Source organism: Lathyrus oleraceus, chromosome 7, assembly GCF_024323335.1.
Source record: "Lathyrus oleraceus cultivar Zhongwan6 chromosome 7, CAAS_Psat_ZW6_1.0, whole genome shotgun sequence".
In the NCBI taxonomy this organism is placed as follows: domain Eukaryota; kingdom Viridiplantae; phylum Streptophyta; class Magnoliopsida; order Fabales; family Fabaceae; genus Lathyrus; species Lathyrus oleraceus.
This window is the reverse complement of record NC_066585.1, coordinates 362,829,527-362,851,753: the sequence shown is the minus strand read 5'-3', so window position 1 is coordinate 362,851,753 and position 22,227 is coordinate 362,829,527. Positions and strand designations below refer to the sequence as shown.

The 22,227-nt window shown below is 37.8% G+C and overlaps 2 protein-coding genes across 2 annotated transcripts; one reads left to right on the top strand and one right to left on the bottom strand.

Annotated features, from left to right (window-relative positions):
* The first annotated feature begins 11,727 nt into the window (after nt 1-11,727).
* LOC127103854 (uncharacterized) lies at nt 11,728-12,525 on the top strand. The gene has a single exon (XM_051041095.1). It carries the CDS (start codon nt 11,728-11,730, stop codon nt 12,523-12,525), a length of 798 nt encoding a protein of 265 aa, XP_050897052.1.
* Nucleotides 12,526-16,401: 3,876 nt separating this feature from the next.
* Nucleotides 16,402-18,251, bottom strand: LOC127107302 (uncharacterized). The gene is made up of 3 exons (XM_051044601.1): nt 17,985-18,251; nt 17,303-17,797; nt 16,402-16,991 (listed from the first exon to the last, which is right to left on the bottom strand). The coding sequence occupies exons 1-3, from the start codon at nt 18,073-18,075 to the stop codon at nt 16,471-16,473; spliced, it is 1,107 nt and encodes a 368-aa protein (XP_050900558.1). The 5' UTR covers nt 18,076-18,251; the 3' UTR covers nt 16,402-16,470.
* Nucleotides 18,252-22,227: the final 3,976 nt, after the last annotated feature.

The window sequence follows — 22,227 nt, the reverse complement described above, 5'->3', positions numbered from 1 at the left end:
CAACAGAGAAACAGCTAAAGATATACTCGACTCTCTGAGGATGACTCATGAAGGAAACTCTCAGGTCAAAGAAACAAAGGCTCTGGCTCTAATCCAAAAATATGAAGCCTTCAAAATGGAGGATGACGAAGCCATAAAGGTAATGTTCTCTAGATTCCTAACTCTTATTGCAGGTCTCAAAGTTATAGACAAAGGATACACAACTGCAGACCAAGTCAAAAAGATAGTCAGAAGCTTGACAAAGAAGTGGAGACCCATGGTCACTGCCTTAAAGCTTTCAAAGGATCTGAACAACATCAGTCTTGAAGAACTTATCAGTTCACTTAGAAGTCATGATATAGAACTAGAGGAAGATGAGCCTCAGAAGAAGAACAAGTTTGTAGCATTAAAGTCCAGATCTAAAAGACGCAAATCTGACAGAAACAAAGCATTCCAGGCCGAAACAGAAGATGCTGATGACTCTGAACAGGAAGATTCTGATGATGAAGAAGAATTGTCCCTCCTAACTAGAAGAGTTAAATAACTCTGGAAAAAGAGTAACAATAACTTCAGGAGACCAAGACCCAGAGGGGATCGATCAGAATCAACCTCAAAAGGTAAAACTAATAAAGATGTCACTTGTTATAAATGTAAAGAAACAGGTCACTACAGGAACGAATGCCCAAAGTTAAAGAAAGACAGCTCCAGAAAAGAGAGTTTCAAGAAAAACGCCCTCAGAACCAAGAAGGGATTAATGGCCACCTGGGATGATAGTAAATCTGACTCATCAGAATCTGACTCTGATGAACAGGCCAATGTGGCGTTCATGGCTACCACAGGTGAAGAATCTGAATCAGAAGAGGTATTTTCTGAACTCTCTCGATCTGACCTAGAATCATGCTTGTCTGAAACTCTTAGCTCATATCAGAAACTAAAACAAAAATTTAAAGCAATAAAAGGATGTCTTGAAGAAAAATTTGAAGAATGTGGCAAACTTGAGATGACTATTCTGGAACTAAAAGATGAAAATAAAGTTTTAACATCACTAAGAGATGCAGCTAAGAAAAATTGTTTAAAACTAGAAGAAGCATTATCTCAAGCTCCACAAACTTCAAACACGATAATTTATAAATACGAAAAAGCCTTTCAAAAGTTTCTGAAAAATGGGATAGGAAGGAGTGTAATGGCATCCATGATTTATGGAGTCAGTCAGAACAATAGAAGAGGAATTGGGTATGATCCTAAGGAAGATAAAACTTCTACTAGTGACCAACCTAAATCCCCATTTTCATATCACTATACACACACACAAGAACAAAAATTTGGTAATGCTAGAAAACCCAAGGTAATCAGAAACTCTGGGAAAACTAATCATAAAGGACCCAAGAGACTCTGGGTACCAAAAGATAAGATTGTTTATGTTGCATATATCTTATGCAGCAAAGTTCAAACACCAGTCATGGTACCTGGACTCTGGATGCTCGCGACACATGACGGGAAGAAAGTCTATGTTCCAAAGCCTGGAACTTAAAGACGCTGGATTCGTAGGGTTCGGAGGAGATCAGAAACGAAGGATCAGAGGCTCCGGAACTATTGGTAATGGTACTTTTCCCTCTATATCTGATGTCCTTTACGTAGAAGGATTAATGCATAACCTGTTATCCATAAGTCAATTAAGTGATAACGGTTATGATATAATCTTTAATTAAAAAACATGTAAAGCCATAAATCAAAACAATGGATATGTCATATTCACAGGCAAGAGGAAAAACAATATTTATAAAATTAATCTGTCTAATTTAAAAGAACAAAATGTGAAGTGTCTGATGTCCGTTCACGAAGAGCAATGGGTATGGCATAGATGCTTGGGCCACATTAGCATGAGGAAATTATCTCAGCTAAATAAACTCGAGTTAGTCAGAGGCCTGCCTAAACTGAAGTTTTCTTCAGATGCTCTGTGTGAAGTATGTCAGAAGGGAAAATTTTCAAAAACATCTTTCAAAAAGAAAACTATTGTTACTACCTCTAAGCCTCTGGAACTTCTTCACATTGATTTATTTGGTTCTGTGAAAACAGCATCAGTCAATGGAAAGAAATATGGACTAGTCATTGTTGATGATTTCAGTCGCTGGACATGGGTGAAATTCCTAAAGCACAAGAGTGAGTCTCACTCTGTATTCACTAGCTTCTGTTCCAAAGTGCAAAAAGAATTTGACTCTAAAATCATAAGAGTCAGAAGTGATCATGGTGAGGAATTTGAAAACAAATTTTTTGAGGAATTATTTGACTCTAATGGAATATCCCATGATTTCTCCTGCCCTAGAACTCCACAACAAAATGGAGTTATAGAGAGGAAGAATATGACACTCCAAGAGATGGCAAGAACTATGATCAATGAAACAAATGTGGCTAAGCACTTTTGGGCCGAAGCTGTAAATAGGGCGTGTTATATTCAGAATAGAATCTCCATAAGACCCATTCTGGAAAAGACTCCCTATGAACTGTGTAAAGGAAGAAAACCAAACATTTCATATTTTCATCCTTTTGGATGCTCCTGTTTTATTTTAAATACTAAAGAACATCTGAACAAGTTTGATTCCAAAGCACAGAAAGGTATTATGTTAGGATACTCAGAACGCTCTAAAGGCTACAGAGTATACAATACAAAAACCAAAATTGTGGAAGAATCAATTCATGTCAGATTTGACGATAAGCTTGACCCTGAAAAGTCAAAGCTAGTTGAGAATTTTGCAGATTTAGAAATCACTCTTGCAGGATCTAACAAAACTCCGGAAGCAACTGCCATTCAAGATCCTGAGGAAATTAATCTTTCATTAATCCCAAAGAAAGCTAAAAGTCGCCTCAACATATCTGAAGAATTGATTTTGGGTAACAAGGACGAACCTGTCAGAACCAGATCTACCTTCAAGACCTCTGAAGAGACTCCTCTGGGACTAGTGTCTCTGATCGAGCCTACGTCCTGTGATGAGGCACTTCAAGATAACGAATGGGTTCTAGCCATGCAAGAAGAGTTAGATCAATTCATAAAGAACGATGTCTGGGATCTTGTTCCCAAGCCCAGAGGCTCTCACGTTATCGGAACCAGATGGGTATTCAGAAACAAGCTGAATGAGAAAGGAGAAGTCGTCAGAAACAAAGCTCGACTGGTAGCTCAAGGTTAGAGTCAACAAGAAGGTATTGACTACAATGAAACCTTTGCTCCAGTCGCCAGGTTAGAATCTATTCGTCTTCTTGTATCCTTCGCTATAAATCATTCTATCAAACTGTATCAAATGGATGTCAAGAGCGCATTCCTTAATGGTTATATATCAGAAGAAGTGTATGTCAACCAACCTCCAGGTTTTGAAAATCCAAATTATCCAGAACATGTTTTTAAACTTAAAAAATCTTTATATGGACTTAAACAAGCTCCCAGAGCTTGGTATGAACGATTAAGCAACTATCTTCTGGAACATAATTTCATCAGAGGAAAAGTTGACTCCACACTCTTCTGTAAAAACCTTAACAATGATCTCATGATATGCCAGATATACGTTGATGATATTATTTTTGGTTCAGCTAACGCCTCTGTTTGTCAAGAATTCTCTGAGTTAATGCAGGCAGAATTTGAAATGAGCTTAATGCAAGAACTAAAGTTCTTTCTGGGAATTCAAATTAACCAAACTTCAGAAGTCACGTACGTTCATCAAAGCAAATACATAAAAGATGTTCTGAAGAAATTTGACATGGCTGAATGCAACTCTGCAAAGACTCTCATGCATCCAACATGCATTCTTGAAAAGGAAGAAGTCAGTAAAAAAGTTTGTCAGAAGCTCTATCGTGGTATGATAGGCTCCCTTCTCTATCTGACTGCTACTCGACCTGATATTCTCTTTAGTGTCTGTCTCTGTGCCAGATTCCAATCAGATCCTAGAGAAACTCACTTAACTGCAGTTAAGAGAATTCTCAAATATCTTAAAGGAACTCCTAACCTGGGCCTGATGTATGAGAAAACATCAGAGTATAGACTTTCTGGTTACTGTGATGCAGATTACGCAGGAGATAAATTGGAACGAAAAAGCACATCTGGAAATTGTCAGCTCCTGGGAAACAATCTGATATCCTGGGCAAGCAAAAGGCAATCAACTATCGCTCTGTCCACTGCAGAAGCAGAATACATCTCAGCATCACTGTGCACGACTCAGATGCTCTGGATGAAGAATCAGTTAGAAGATCTGCAAATCTTCGAGAGTAACATTCCTATCTTTTGTGATAATACTGCTACCATTTGTTTAAGTAAGAATCCCATTTTGCATTCCAGAGCTAAGCACATTGAAATAAAACATCATTTTATCAGAGACTATGTTCAGAAAGGGATAGTCACATTGAAGTTCATTGATACAGATCATCAATGGGCATATATCTTCACTAAACCCTTAGCTGAAGATAGATTCCTCTTTATCTTAGAAAATATGAACATTCAAAACTGCCCTGAATAAAATGTGCCTCTGAAGTGGTTAAATGAGACTCTGACATAAACAAATGGATTCTGCCTCTGACTCTGATACTTCTACCCAGTTAGAAGTTATCTGAGTTGGAAATCTCCAGGAACCAATCGTTTGGTATTCTTGAAGATCAGATAAATCAAAACACGTGGAGTGACTTGCGTCTAACTTTGGAACTTCTAGACAGCTGTCCAGCAGTAATCAAAGAACAGACTCTTGAGATCTCCTCGAGCAGTGTGCAAATTGTTGGGATTAGACATCATTTATGAGCCATAATCATTTCTCCCTCTAAACGTGCTAACTTGGTTTTTGTGCTAAAACTCTGATTTGTGTGTTGTTTTGCATGCGTTTCTTTTGGGTATTTAAACACTCTTTTCACACTTTGCACACACTTCACTCTCACTCACTCGTTTAAACCCAGTTCTCTTAGGCATTTCTGCAAACAGTCCATCTTCATCTCAGTTCTTCATCAACACCATGGATACTCAACAACAATCTGTGTTCAACTACTCTCAGCAAATGGATTCCAGCAACCCAGCTCAAAGCACCAACAACCCTACTCTAACGGTTACAGGCGTAGTTACAACACCAGTTTAAAAGGAGCCTCACATTCTTGACCGTGAACCCCATATTAACCTTGCAACACCTTTTGAAAAACTGGACGTGCTGTGTGAATCCCTGGTGGATTTTGATAACATGAGAAGAAATGGCGTAGACATCACTGAAGAACTTCGTCAACACGGTTGGGGAAACTACTTTCAACGCCTCTACGGTCCAGTTTACCCAAATCTCATTAAGGAATTCTGGAGATTTGCTGATGCTGACGATCATTTCATCGTCTCATACGTTCTGGGAGTAAAGATTGTGATAACTGAAAAGTCCATCGTTGCTTTGCTGAACATGCAGAAAGATGGAGGAAGAAGGATTTACAACATCAATCCCAGGGCAAAATACATATCTCAAGAAATCAACCCAACGATCTTCAAACTAAACACAGAAGGCAACCCCTCAAAGAACAAGGAACTTCATCAGAATCTCCGGGTTTGGCTCAAAATCATTATGGGAACAATCCATCATCGCCCAACGTCAAATTCATCAGATTACATCAATACAGATCAGAAATGTATTATGTACTGTATTCATAAAGGTCTGAAGCTATGCCTCCCAGCACTCCTCTTCAAATACCTCAGAGATTCTGTACGAGAAACCAGAAATCACATGAAGCCCAGAACTTACATTCCTCTGGGAAGACTCCTCTCAGATGTGCTGATAGAAAATGGTCTCGTGGACCATCTGGTAAAACTCAGGCTTATGGAAGACATGGCAATTGACATTGGAAGGCCTCTGAACTCCAGGAATCTGAAGAGCATGGGAATTCTGGAGAAGGTCAACGTCAGACCTACTCTGGACACCTCTTGGGAAGCCTTAAAAGATCAGAGGAAAATTCCCCATGGTCTATATCTGTTCTCCAAGGAAGAACCCAAAGAGGCAATTCTCCACTACCTCCAACGTCTGAAGGATGAAGGAGTGGACATCTCAGAATTCAGGTTGAGCGAACTGCCAGATAAAGCTCCCAACTTCGTGAGGCATAAAAGAGGTCCCTCTGAGAAGACATCACAGGCGAAGAAAGCAAAGCTAGGAGAATCCTCTGAATCAAGACCTCCAGCACCTCTGCATGAGTCTTCTAGTAAGTCTGCCTCTCCTGCTCCTTCTGTACAGCAACTTCCTTCTTATATTCCTCTACCAACCCCTCTATACACCCCATCTGAAACCCCTCCTTCAACGACCAGAACATCTCAACCACTCCCAAAATTTAACCTCGCCAATACCTCTTTACCCATATCTGAAGCTGAACAAATGAATGAAACCACCTCCTCTTCTTCAGCCCCAGAATCACCTCCTTACTGTATCATCTCCTTTGACACAGAATTCTCTGACCCTGCCTCTCCCACTCTAGCCCAACTTCAGACTCAACACCTTTCCTCACAACAACCACAACAACCTCCACCTGAACCTGAAGTTACCTCACCACCCACAGAACAACCAACCGTCACTCCATCTGACGTTCAACCCTCTGACCCCAACGCCTCTGACATTACCCCTCCAAACACTTCCGCTGAACCTGAAACTCTCAACCTAAGCCCTCTTACTTCCTCTCCTCTACCATCTGAACCTGAACACTCCCTGCCAACCCTAGAAGAAGCAATTATGCTGTTTGCAGGAGCATCAGTTGAAAAGGTCAAGTCTCTGACCATCAACTCTGGCATCAATGATGATCTTGCCTCTGTTAGGACACACTGGAACAGAAACGACTTTATTAGAGACGCTGAGGCAAGACTACAGGATCGCTTAGCCAGAGAAGCTGAGGAACAGGCCAGAAGGGAAGCAGAAGAAAGAGCAAGACAAGAAGAACTTCAAAGGGTAAGGGAAGCTGAAGCCAAAGCTCTAGCTGATGCTGCTGCTGCTGCTAAAGTTGAAGCAAAAGCTGCTGCTGAAGCTGAAGCTAAAGCCGCTGAAGAACAGAATGCTCTGACTCAGGGGGAGTCCTCTACTTTTGCCCCTCTGGTTCTCAGAACCCTTGAGGAGCTTCAGAAAGAGCAGAAGGAAGTCCGAGCCAGATTGGATCAACAGGACACAGTCAACGCCAACATCCAGAATCTGCTGACTCAACTGCTTCAGAGAATGCCTCCTCCTCCCAACCCTTAAGCACTTAGGATGTTTTTCTTGCTTGTTGCTTTTTTTGTTCTGTCTCTGATGTTTTTGCTCTTATCTGGATATATCTATATATATTTTCTTCCTGCTTCTTATTTTTTTAAGTCTTTTTGATTCTGACAAAAAGGGAGAGAAATCAAACAGCTCTGATGAAAAATTGTCTAATTCCTTAAGTACTCTGCAAACATACTATTCAATAAAAATCTATCTAACACTCTTGACTTAGAAAATTGCAGAAAGGTATCTAGAAACTTCATTGCTTGGAAGCTCTGGTAAGAACTTTTGAACTCCCTAGCCTATCTCAGGGGGAGCTCACTTCTATCTGATCTGATAAACTCTTATACCTGAATGTTTCATCTGTCACTTAAGTTTGTTTTGTCATCATCAAAAAGGGGGAGATTGTAAGAACAAAAATAGTTCTACAACAAATTCCAGGATTTTGATGATAACAAAGGATGAAACCAAAAATGGCACTCTAACGAAAAGTTTCTAAGTGTACAGGACTCTGAACAAGAACAAAGGAATCTGATCGATTTATCAGATACAGAATAAAATCAGATACAAAGTACCCGAAGATCAGAAGCATCTGAAGTGGAAACGCGCCCTAGAAGCTCTGACCCTGAGCAAAACAACATGTCAGAATATCAGAAGCATCTGAAGAAGAAGCGCGCTCCAGAAGTTCTGACTCTGAGCAACAGCATATCAGAATACCAGAAGCTCTCAACTTCCTCTAAAGTCAACACTGATGATCTAAAAGACCAGGACTATCAGAAGCTCTAATGTCATTTCTCAGATCTCAGATTAATAGAGTAATTCAGACTCTGACGAAGAATTTTCTTATCCAGAAAGAGTAACGACAACTACAACTTCAAATAGAAAGAAATCATATTTGGAAAGAAGTTATTCAGGGAGACAAACTTGCTATGGCAAGAAACAACAGAAGTTATGGCATTAAACTCTCATCAAGACAAAATATCTGCCATCACTACAACGGTCCTTTCACCTCTATATAAAGGACGGCGAACCTCTTTAAGAGATACACCTGAACACACAAAAATACTCTACTATCTCTCTTAATCTTTCACGAGCTTTTGCTCATAACGTGAAACTTCTTACTTGCTCAAATTGCTGTAATACTTGCTTTATCTAGAAGCACTCTAGATTACAAATTCTGTTTTTACCTAAATTGATTTTTATTCCTCAAGTGACTCTGCGCAGTCTGTATACTTGGGAGGACTAAGAGATCTTTCTCTTAGACATTGGTTGTAATAATCTTTCAAGATTAGTGGATTAAGTCCTTTTTGAAGGCGAAATCACCTTGGCCGGATGGACTGGAGTAGCTTTGTGTTATAAGCGAACCAGTATAAAATCCTGTGTGTTCTGATTCTGAAAAAGCGCTTATTTTCCAAAACAATTCAAACCCCCCTTTCTTGTTTTTCTCACCTTCAACGTTGTCATCGTTCAACGTTCGTGATTGCCACAAGAGGTAACGATTCTACCACTGATCATTCCCATTCATAAGGATCACTAAATGGAGAAATTTTTAAATTCCGCTGCGCCTTGGATGGCAATTCTCCTTCAACCTTGCCTAGAAGGTTGTGAACCCTGGCACTCCTTTTTTCGCCTTGAAGGGTAGTGTACCATGGCAAATCAATATCGTTCCCTTTTGTTTCATCCGTAGTAGGTTGAACTACGATTGCTCTAATTTTCTCATTGTACGATGAGAATACGTAGGCACGAGGGCTCGAATCCTCCGCGTGGATAGATATTTATTCCTCCCGCCTTAGGGCACCACTCATATCTTTCACGATCTATTATCTATATTCAACCATTGAACTGTTCACCCAGTGACATATTATTTCTTTGAAACTGAAATACAATTTTCTTTGGAATTCCATTCACACCCTTTTAGGACCATATAATGGCAAATCCGCATTTGTACCTAGAGTTTTTTGGTTCATACCCAGACAATTTATTCTTCTTTTTCGGCTCAACCATACAGTAATACCATGCCTTAAGCCCCTCACTTGTGGTTTGTGCCACCTTCCCTCTATGGTACAAATTCCATTTCTCTTATGGATTCCAATGTATACTCTGACCTTTGGTTTCAAACTATACATTTTCAGTTGCTGTTATCAAAACCTTCATTTCTGTGACCTCGGTCCTTCATTCCATTCATCTCCATAATACATTCATATTCTACCTTCTTTCACTCCATGTGATATACCCTATATTTGAGCCAAATACAGTATCTCTGTGAGCTCCATACTGTATCTCTTTGTGAACCAAAAGTTGTTTGTGCTATGAAACCAAACACTTAATTCATTCTTTTTCGGTTATTCCAATACAGTGACACCATGCCTTGGGCCCCTCACTTCTTGGTTATTACCAGTTTTACTCTTGGGTTCATATTTTCACCCTTTGTTGGAGTTCAAACAACATTATCCTTTGGTTCAGACCATACCAGTTATCACTCTTCTTTTCACCTCCCACCACTAGTTCTTTGAACTACGGAGCTATGAATTTCTCATTGCATAATGAGGATACGTAGGTATGAGAGCCCCAATCCTCACCGAGCACTTTACCTATTTCTTTTTCTTTTCCCTTATTCTTTTTAGAGTAATCTTTTGATATAACACCTATGCAAGCAAGAATAATCAAAACGGTTCCCATGGAGTACCATGGATGTAAGGGGTGTTAATACCTTCCCCTTGCATAATCGACTTTCTTACCCAACATATCTCTTTCCCCCGGGTTTTATCGATGTTTTCCTTTCCTTTGGGAATAAATAAAGTTTGATGGAGACTCTGTTGTATGTTCGAGTGTGCGATACGTTCAGATATATTTCCGTTAGCTTCAGCTGGGGACTTTTGCTACTTGGAGTGTTTCCTAGTCGCTAAAAGGAGTCGAGCCTAGTTTTGATTGCTTCTCTGTTTGCTTGGGTGTTTACCTTTATGATTTCTCACTTTATTTATCGCATTCTTTATTTCTTTAAATATTGTTTATACTGGATATTATCTGTTATACTCTCTGTTGGTTTGGGATAGATTACATGAGAGAAAATCTATATACCCGAGTTTGAGTATAGACACAGGATATCAATGTGACTAGAGTCGTGTTTGACCTCCGTGGAGTTATTATGCGATTATGGTTGACACGAGACATCACACTTAGAGTAGATCCTTTTGAGAGCATCAGTGTCCGACGAGTCAGTCGTCTAAAGCAATGGTATCTCAAAATGGGTCATTAACTCTAGGAACCTCTTAGGTTGCCTTTGAAGGATAAAACCTACTTGTGATGGGGATATAGGTTTTTCTATAGGAAACCATAGACTCCACATACCTTTATCCTCGTTAACGGCGGACCTTTGATCCTACATCGGGCAGTATATGCAGATTACCTGGATTATTTTATGTTGTTGACATACTTTATTGCATATCATTTTTGCATTGTTGTATATATGTCGGAGTTTGGCCCTGAGTTATTATGCCATCAATGCTTTGAATCTATGGATGTTGCATAATTATTTGCATTCCATCCCTAACATGTGCATTCATGCATTCGTATCTCATGCCTATCAACCAGAAAGAGCTCACCTCGTCCTTTCCTCAGACAGAAAGACGACGACTCTTCGACACCAGTACTTCACAAGAGCTAACAAGTCAAGAATCATTGGTAGATCTAGAACAAGAGAATGCTACCTATAGGGAAACCTTGGCTCAGTCCCAAGGCAAAATGGATACCTTCTAAGGTAACATGAACACCATAATGGAGTATCTTCAAGTTCAGAAGGCTACTACTTCTACCTCTGCTACCAATCCTGCTACTGCTGTAGTTACTAATGTTATTGTTATCACCATTTACGTTGATGCTATTGTGGATATTGTGATTCAACCTATGGTGAGCCAACCAATTTGTCAGCCAAGTCATAGTAGGCATGCTGCTGACTATCCGTGGGGGCTACCTCCAAACTTCACTCCCCAAGTTGCTAATGGGAATGCTTTTGTGTCTTATCAACCTTTTGTAGTGCACCCTGCCAATGGGAATTTTATTGCCCATCCTTGGGGCATGACCACTCACTATGCTCAAATGGTTAATGTCGACAACCGTGAGATCAACCCAAAATAGGTTCTTCGAACTTTTTCACTAGTGATTGTTGAAACTCCCGATGACAACGAAGATGAGTATAAAGGTCTCAACCTTCACTTTCGTCTTCCACCTCGAGCTACTCAACCTACTATTCAGAATTTGAATCAAGGTGTTCAGATACCTCCTTCTTATCTTAGGGAATCTTTTACTGTTGCACCTCCATTTATGTATTCTGGGGCATCTCATGCTCTATATCAGAGTCAGTATGGTCAGACTATTGGTCAAATGGTGAATCCGAGATTGATGTATCCTCAAGGATATCCCCAATTTTCTTCTACTCCAGTCATTGCTCCGGAAACTTCTCAGGGTGTTCAATTTCCCAATCATCAAGTTAATCCCCAAACCGCTAATCTGATTGCTTTTGGTTCAGATTAGAATAGGGATGTATCCTCAAGTTAAACCCAATCATCAAGCAGACTATCAGTTACTAGATGAGAGGATTAAAGCCATTGGAGGTTTTTATGCTTATGGTATGGATGTTAAATACTTATGCTTAGTGCCTAATGCGGTGCTTCTTCATAAGTTCAAAGCACTGGACCTACCAAAATACAAGGGTTTAAGTTGTCCAAGAAGTCATGTCATCATATATTATAGGAAGATGTCATCCTACATTGATAATGATGAGATTCTCATCCATTGCTTCCAAGACAAATTATCTGGGGCATCCTTGGATTGGTATATGAGCTTAGAATGCAGTAAAATCAGATCTTGGAAGGACTTGTCTAAAGCCTTTCTCAAGCAATACAAGTATAACCTGGACATGGCTCCCAGGTTACAGCTGCAAAATCAAGCCTGCAAGTGCGGAGAAACATTAAAGGAATATGCTCAGAGATGGCGTGAGATGGCTTCCAAATTTAGACTTGCACTAACAGATATTGAATTGGTTGATATCTTCATGAGCACACTCCAAAGTTTATACTATGAGAATATGGTTAGTAGTTTATCGTCCAACTTTGTCGACATAGTTACCATTGGAGAACGTATTGAGAATGGACTGAAAATAGGAAAGATTGCTAGTGTTGATAGCCAGACAATGGCCAAGAAATCTCAGGGTTTTGCTAAGAAGAAGGAGGTTGAGGCAAGTGTCGTGATAGCCAATGTTTGCCCTCAAGTTCAAGCACCTATGGCTCTTATGCCATACTACCCTTATTTGTACATTGCCGCAACTCAGTATCAGTAACCTGCATACCAACCTCAGTATCAACAACCTCCACAAGCTCCAGTTTCTCAGAATCAGCGACCTCCGTAAGATAACCGAAACCAGAGTCAAGGTCAGCGCAAGTGATTTGATAGAAAACGTCCTCATCATGACTCGATCCTTGTATCATATGCTCAATTACTCCCATATCTTATTTAGCAAGGGGAAATTGTGCCAGAGGACATTCTGCCTGCCACTTTCCCGTATCATGCAAAGCACAATCCTAATGCTTCGTGCGCCTACCATACCAGGCATATATGACATTCTACCGAGGATTATTAGCATCTCCAATCAAGAGTACAAGAGATAATTGATCAGAAGGTTTTGTCATTCTTTGAGGTAGGGCCCAATGTCACAACTAACTCGTTGCCAAATCACCTTGGACAAATAGTGAATGCAATTAATGGTGAAGGTTTCTCGGATTCAGTTGCTTCTTCAGAGGAGTATCAAGGCAAGCAATATCATATTGATTCAATCATGTCTCATTTGTAATCTTTTCTTGTTTGTTATTTGTTGTTCATTTGTAAAACTTGTATGGTTTTCAGATGATAATAATAATGAAATAAACGTGCACGTTTTGCTTAAATTCATTTGTGTTCACTCATAATTTATTTTTATCAGTATCAAACTGTTTGTCAAATAAAATCAAAAGAGAATTATGCAATTAAAATGCGCAAAATCGTTGCCTTTATGCTTTTGAATAAGAATGTGCTGATGATGTAAGGCATTGTTCAAATCCCTAAACACCAGAGATATAAGGAAGTTAATCCCTATTCAACCCCTTTGAGCCTTGAAGTAGGAGTTTTCTTTCTTTAACACATAAAACCCTCATGTTTAACTAGGGGCAGGGTAGTCTTCAGTTAGTTTGACCTTGCATTCAAATTTCAAAAGGATAATATCTCGCCAAGTGATCAGTCACATCATATCCATCTCAAGAGGATGGAATCAAAAATTCATAATGGTTATCTCTTACTCATAAAAGGAGTGAGATAGTCATGAACCTCATAACAAATCAACCAAGAAAATGTCACAGGATTTGCTCAAATAAAAAGGAGATGAAATGAAATAAAAAAAATCAAAGGCAAATGAAAAGCCCGATAAGTCAAAAGCTTGAAAACAAGATTGACTTAGGCAAAAGTTAGGGTATCCCGGTGGGCTGCAGACCCAAAGGATCAGCCCAGGAAAAAATCATGGAAAGCAAAAGATGGAAAACAAGAGGATCAATATCAAAATCCCCAACAAGAGCAAATCTATGTGACTGCAAACAAAGACAAAAAGTAAGTTGCTAGCGCTCCAAATTCTCATGGGTTTCTTAACCATCTCTGATACTATCCAAAACCTTTTTCTGGAAGATGAACGCTTGTTTCAAGCTAATTGAACGTAGGGTCGGAGAACATCAGGAGCACCTTTAACAAGTCTATTTCAAACAAGTATCAAGCTTTCAACACTTCAATAATCGATCACCTTTGCTATTAGCAACTTGTGGTTGTACTCCCTCTTTCATTCAATTCTTTGCCTTGAAAGGTGATAAACCTTGGCAGTCTAATTCAATTCTTTGTCTTGTAAGGTGGTAAACCTTTGCACTTGCTCTGTAAGGTGATAAACCTTGACACTTGTTCTAAGCCTTGAGAGGTGTTAAACCTTGGCTATTCAATTAAATTCCTTGCCTTGTAAGGTGATAAACCTTGGCATTGCTCTTTTCCTTGAGAGGTGTTAACCCTTGGCTATTCAATTCAGTTTTTTGCCCTGCGAGTCATGGACTCTGACATCTGTTTCTCTTTGACTTGTAAGGTGATAAACCTTGACAATCCAATTCAGGTGATAAATCTTGGAAATTAAGTCCTTTTCCCTGAGAGTCATGGACTCTGGCATTTGTTTCTCTTTGCCTTGTAAGGTGATAAACCTTGGAAGTCCAGTTCGGTTCCTTGACATCATCAGTTTTAACTCTGGAAGTGATATCTTTCCTAGAAGGTTGTAAACCTTAGTACTCCTTTTTTATCCTTGAAGGGTAGTGTACCCTGGAAAATCAATCTCGTTCCCTTTTGTTTCAGTCGTAGTAGGTTGAACTATGATTGCTCTGATTTTCTCATTGCACGATGAGAGTACGTAGGCACGAGGGTTCGAATCCTCCGCATGCATACTTATTTATTCTTCCAGTCTTAGGGCACCACTCATATCTTTCACGATCCATTATCTACATTCAATCATTGAACCATTCACCCTAGTGACATATTGTTTCTTTGAAACCGAAATACAACTTTCTTTGGAATTCCATACACACCCTTTTAGGACCATATAGTGGAAAATCCACATTTGTACCTAGAGTTGTTTGGCTCGTAGCCAAATATTTTATTCTTCTTTTTCAGCCCAATCATACAGTGATACCATGCCTTAGGCCTCTCACTTGTGGTTTGTGTCACCTTCCCTCTATGGTACAAATTTCATTTCTCTTAGGGATTCCAATGTATACCCTGACCTTTGGTTTTAAACTATACATTTTCAGTCATTGTTATCAAACCCTTCATTTATGTGACCTCGGTCATTCATTCCATTCATCTCCATAATACATTCATATTCTACCTTCATTCACTCCATGTGATATACCCTATCTTTGAGGCAAATACAATATCTCTGTGAGCTCCATCTTGTATCTCTTTGTGAATCAAAAGTTGTTTGTGTTATGAAACCAAACACTTAATTCATTCTTTTTCGGTTATTCCAATACAGTGTCACCATGCCTTTGGCCCCTCACTTGTTGGTTCATACCAGTTTTACTCTTTGCTTCATATTTTCACCCCTTGTTGGATTTTAAACAATATTATCCTTTGGTTTAGACCATACCAGTAATCACTATTCTTTTCACCTCCCACCACTAGTTCTTTGAACTACGGAGCTATGAATTCCTCATTGCACCAAGGGGATACGTAGGCATGAGGGTCCCAATCCTCACCGATCACTTTATCTATTTCTTTTTCTTTTCCCTTATTCTTTTGCGAGTAGTCTTTTGATATAACACATATTCGAACAAGAACAATTAAAACGGTTCTCATAGAGTATCATGGATGTAAGGGGTGTTAATACCTTCTCATTGTATAACCGACTTTATTATCCAGCATCTCTTTTTTCTCGGATTTTATAGATGTTTTTCCTTTCCTTCCAGAATAAATAAAGTTCGATGACGACTCTATTGTATATTAGAGCGTGCGATACGTTCGAGTATATTTACGATAGCTTCACCATGTCATGGATCACTCACGTGATGACCAATTGAAGTGTCATTCTACCACTTAAAAGAGTTCTTTTTCTGTCAATACAAGGTTAAACTAACAGAAGCAGAAGCTATTGAATATCACTCTATATCAGATCCTTCGTTACATGCATGCTGTCATGTCAGTATTCATTATCTTCGGTACTAGCTTTCTAATGCAGGCAGTGTCTCAGGTTAAGCCTTAAACTATCTGAATCTTTCTTATTATATAAATATTCATAGCCTCTGCACCTGTGCCACAACACAATATCAACACAAGTGAGTAAATTTAAATATTGGGGAAACAGTCTGGTAGACTTGAATTTAGTTGAGTATAAAACTCTCAACCAATCAAAGAGTATAATTCAATGCCATATCACTTATTTATTTTAATTTATTTAAAAATAAATTAAAATTTTAAAACAATTTACACTAAAGATATCGTATCCAATTTAAACTCATGGTTACCAAAAAATTTACCTTAAATATTTTATCTCTTAAATTATTATCATTGTCGATATATTATAGTTTTGACAAAATATCATAAAGTTTGAGATGAACATATTAAAATTGGCCTCATGTATACAGGAAAACAAATTTGGTCACAAGACTAAAAAGATGAAAAGAAAAAAATTATATAAAGCAAGAATTAAAATTGCAAGGCATGACAGAAGGATAGTTTAGGCAACAGGGGATACTATAACTTGATCAAGAACAGGGCCACAAAGAGATCCAAAATCATCAATCCTTGTATGATAGAAAGAGCTATAGAATGTGATTCTAGTTCTGTCTGAAACTGCTTTGAAGTTGAAACTTGCTGTCTTGAATGCTCCCTTTCCTACAGATTTGAAAGGAACTTTAAGAGTATCTTTTGCAGCAAAAGCTTCAACCATCATAGATCCATGACAACCATTTCTTCCGTCACCAATTGTGAATTTCATATTGTAGACTTTGTTTGGAACTGTTCTTAGAATTTGTGCAATGGCACTTTCCTTTCCTGCAACAAGCTCAACCGCTCCGTGTCCAAATGGTACTTGGAAATGGTTTGAATCAATGAACTTAATTGCTTTCAGGGATTCAATAATCCAACCGGGGAGTGGGGACACAAGATCTTGTTGTTTCGGAGGGAGAAGAACACCGTTGGTCGAGTTGAAAATCGGAAACGGACCCTCCTCAAACCCAGGGTTTTTTACCAAATTATCTGCAATAGGCCAAGTAATAGTATTAGTGTATGTTTGAAAACCATGTCAAAAAGCCACTTTGACGTGGAAGTTTAGTTATGTAGCTTCTATATTTTCATGTCAAAAATGTCTTGGGACGCAAGAAATGGCTTACACATGCGGTTCCAAACACATTCTTAGTGTCTAAGGTAGAAATGTCAGTTAGATTTTCTGTAGCCTCGCAAATTAGTTCAATCAAATCTCAACAAAGACAGTTTAATTTGTTGAGATTTGATCAGATCTATTGCGAGGCGTTAGAGAATCTAGATTCATGGATATTATAATTCATTACGTTTTGTAGGCATAGGAGGGTAGAACTCTCTAATAGCAACAGCATCCAAAAGTGGACCACAAGTAGGATCTTCTTGAACACCAGGGTTATGGAATGTAACTTTTGCAGCAGAAGAACTAGCCTTGAATCCCCAAGCAATAACATCGCCATTGAGGCTATAGAGTGTTTGCAACGGAACATCACCGGATTGGGAAGGCACTGAGATTCTCAAAACTTCATCTTGAGCACATGTCCTTGTGGCTCCTAATATTAGAGCATACCACTGACCAGGTTTGACTTTAATGGTTTGGGAGATTGAAGCTTCATTTCCAAGCCTAACTGCATGAACTCCATGTGTCACTGGAAAGTACATTCCTCCTGGTTGTGGTCCTCCAGAGATGTACTCAACTAGACCATTGATTTCCCATTTGGGAAGTGCATGTTTCCCTATGAGTCTTGTTTTCTTTAGATATCTTGGGTTTGGTTTCTCTTCAAAGTTCCCATTTTGAAAGTAAACTTTAAGGTGAAAAATCAAACAAAAACATAGAACAACATATTAGAAATTAAGAATATAAAGTTATGTAGAGTAAAATATGAAGCACAAACTCCGACATGGACACCAGAACACGATATGATATGGACACTCTGACACTCATAATGTAAAAAAATTAGGAAATATCAGGATTAGATCGTTTAACATTACCTTCTGGTGACCTGTGATGATGAACATTTGCAAATGCTGAAGTAGCAAAAAGCAAAGTTATGAAAAGTGTACATATGAATGTGCCTGCCATTTTCAGAAAAGAAACAAATGTGGAACACTAATAAAAGAGAGATGAATTTGGGTTGCTAAGAAAGAAAAGGTTCGTGTGTGGAAGAGAAATGGACAGAGCTATGCTCCCTTTTATGGTGCAGTTAGAGAGAAACAGTTTGCAATTGGTTTTATCAAGGTTTTGACTTTTGAAACCGAGTTTTTCTCCTTAATTCATGCCATGAGCTTGTGAGTGAGGGAATCTAGGATTTAAGATATTTTAATGATAATTAGGACATAGGATAAGTACGTAACTTATGATGAAGTAATAATAATAACATAGGCAAGGAATCTGATTCCTACCTTTAATAATGAAGATTTATAGACTTCATGTGGTTGAAGATAATTGTTTAATGTTACGTAGATGTTTACACTAAAACTCACTAGTTAGGCAAATAGATTTGTCTAAGCAGAGGCACAAATAATGTAGAGAAACTAAGATGGTGACCACCTATATTAGTAATATAAAAACAAGGTGTGCAAGGAACATTACAAGTTGCTAATCATAAACACATTATTTCATGATTAAGCCCACCGTTTTGCTAGAATAATTAATTATGGTATTCAATCAGAAACAAAATTTCCATCGTATCACCCAACTCAAGACAATGCCTCTTCAATCACACCTACAAGGCCGCCCTTATACTGTTATAGACCGGCTAAATTGGATTTACTTTATTTATTCATTACTTTCATCATGAACACCACAAACTTCGAACTAGTTTGCTTATTCAAATTATTTGTGAAAAAATATATAATTATTTTTAAAAAAAAAACAGATTTTGATTATTTTTCAAAACTATATACAATTGTTTATGTATTTGAAAAGTAGTAAAATAGTTCACCGAATGTGACTCCACAATCATGGAATCAATAAAGATGATAATAGAGCACTCTTCAGCGCATCCCGATTGAAAATAATTTTTGTATTCAAGTTCATACATGTTTGAATACCAATGTAATACATGTATGTGTATCCTATGTAAATAGTCACATCCATTACCTACATTTTTATTAAAATAATTAGATCAAATATAAACTATCATATCATTTTTAAATTTTAAAAATATTATAAAAGTTTTCAAAAATTGTAATATTGAATTATGAAATAAATGACAATAATATTAAATATATAATAATTTAATATTGATGTTTTTTCAATTGGTGTGTGCCTGTGTGTTGGAAAATACAACAATATTAATATTGACCTATTTTATTATTTTTTAGACAACTCCATGATGGCGGTCTATTTTATTTTATTTTCCATTAGAGAAATAATTAATTGTAATTCATTGTATTCCCTATTTATAAATTGGCATTGAGCTAAGGAATAAAACATAACAATATTTTACCTATTATCTCTTAATATGGTACCAGAGCATTAGATTATGGTGCAACTCTAAAACTTTCCACAACTAGTAAGGTTCGGGGCAACCGATTTTCTTATCCTCCCCAATTCACACACATGTTTAGCTTTTTATGGCGAATGACAACAGGTGCTCTTCCCCATCACAAGCCTACACTGGATCCAACCATGGAGAATAACCACCTGAGTCTGGCGTATACGATAGTGGTGACTGCAAAAATATCGGTGACATATGAGAAGGCGGTGGTGGTGATCGCGAAGATGGCGGTGGAAGAGGAAATAACAGTAGTCGCGAAGATGACATACCAGAGGATATGATAGTGGCCGCAAACAGTGGCGGTAATGGCGACAATAATTGGAACATGAATAACAATGTTTATGGTGACAGTAACTCCAACATAACAACGGTGGTCACAAACAGTGATGATAATGAAGGCAACAATGAAAATCGGAAAAATAGTGTTTATGGTGACAATAATTCCAACATAGGCTGCAATGACCAAGAGGTTCTTCATACTCCCTCAAGGTCAATATTCCTAAGATGAATTAGAATAACCATAATGAATAGGCCCAAACTGTTTGCTTGGTATTGGATAACAAATGGAAGCTTGATTTTTTTAATAGGAGTAGTAGCTGAACCAGTAGGAGGTGATCCATTTTACAAACAATGGAAATCTGAATCCTTGATTATTTTTTGGTTGGTAAGTGATCGTGATTTTATGAGTCGAATTTGGGGTACAAACTGCAAGTGCACAGTTCTATCGCGTAGTTTTAAAAGATATCGATCCCACAGGGACTTATGAATCGATATACCGTTATCTAAGGTTACTTCGTAAAGCTAAGGCAGGTAATACTTTGATTGTTTGGGGGAAAAGCTAAAACTAAAATAAGATCTAAAATAAATATCTAATAAGTGGATATCGGTATGTAGTTCGTCGTAATTAGGGAATCAATTCTTTGTTGGTTTCTTGGTTTTAAAATAAATCTTTTCAGTTGACGCTATTGATTAAAAGTTTTATCTCAAACTCTCGCTCTGTTGAATAAACTATGATTTTATATTAACGTAGCTGTCACTTATAGTTAAGTCAAAAACCACTTTTTGAAAACAATAGGATCCGTAGAAACTCTTTTTAAGAAAACACTAATCGTTTAACCACCCTTATCTCAAACTCTCGCTCTGTTGACTTAGATTATATAATTAAATTCAAATGTTTAACTCTCGTCCTCACATTTAACTTTTAAAAATACTTTTTGAAAAAGATTAGAATTTAATTAACTCTAAAAATTGCTTTCGCCCTGATTTAGAATTAATGCTCAATTTACTATGTCCAGTTAAAAACTCAAACTTTCGTTCTATTGATTTTAACTTCTTCAGTCTTTTATTCTCGTACAAAAACCTTGTTATTAAACCTGTAAATTGGGACCATAAAAAGAGTGATTTTAATTTTAAACGTAATTAAACCGACTTAGTTTTGATTCCTTCATTCCGCTTACTCTACATACCGACACCTAAATAAATTAGCCAGACATGCTAAACAGATCTAAACAATTATTACGCTTAATTAAAGCCATATCAGGCAAACAATATAGATAAACAGCAGTGCAGAGCATATATAAATTAAAACAATAAATTAAAGAACCTGTAAAATTAATAGAAATCTTGATTGTTCTCTAACTTCGATGCTTGAACACTCCACCACAGACCGGTTGGATTTGTTCTTCACAATCTTCGATCAGACAGTAAAATAAAGGCGAAGGAATAAAATACTATGATCTAACGTAAGGTTAGATCTAGTTAAAGTTACACAATAGTTTCCGGTGTAGAAACTATTGTGAGAAAATTAATTGAATGCCTAAAAAATTAAACTAACAAAGGAAATAAATTGCTGAAGAAAAATATGGAATGCGGAAAAAAATATAATGCTGTAAAAATAATGGCAACAGAAACAAGGTTGCTGAAAAAGAAAAAAAAATGCTAAAAGCTAGAAAGCTGAAAACTAAATTGCAGAGCGTAAAAAATGTAAAAGTAGGCCGTGGCAATTTCTCCCATTTGGGTCCTTTATATAGTGTCCATTTGGTCTCGGTGGTTGAGAAAATCAAGGGAGACTTGGTTTTGGTGGTTGAGAAAATCAAGGGAGACTTGGTTTTGAATGAGGGATCCGTGGAGAAAAGTTTGTTGGAGCAAAATTTGGCACGTTTGGCTGACTGCTTCAAAGCACTTCGTGGATGCGTCAAAGCCAAAAATATAGGAGTGGGGTGTGACGTCCGTCACACCATGTGTTACGCTCGTAACACAGAGTAGCAAGGCGTGACGGTCGTCACGGCTTGTGTGGCGCTCGTCACACTTCAGCGCCCCTGGCTTGTGATTGTGGGCTGGATTTTGGCTTGGTGGAATTTGCTTCTTTTTCATTCCTTTTTCACCTCCTTTTCTTCCTTTTTTACTTGTGCTTCAAATAAACTACCTGAGATAAATAGAAAGAAAATACCGCGTAATATCGAAATAAATGAAATAAATTGAAGTAAATAATAATATAATTTAATAAAATTGAGTCCTAAAATATGATATAATTTCATGTTATCAAACTCCCCCATACTTAGACCTTTGCTTGTCCTCAAGCAAGATACAATATAGAAATCGTTTTAAAAGTTTGGCCAGATGAAATTTCAAAACACACATCAATTCGTACTAGGTTGCAAGTAAACCTTGTTTAGAAGTAACCTGTGTTTAATCTTGACATCAACAACTACCGTTACAACCTCAGATAACCC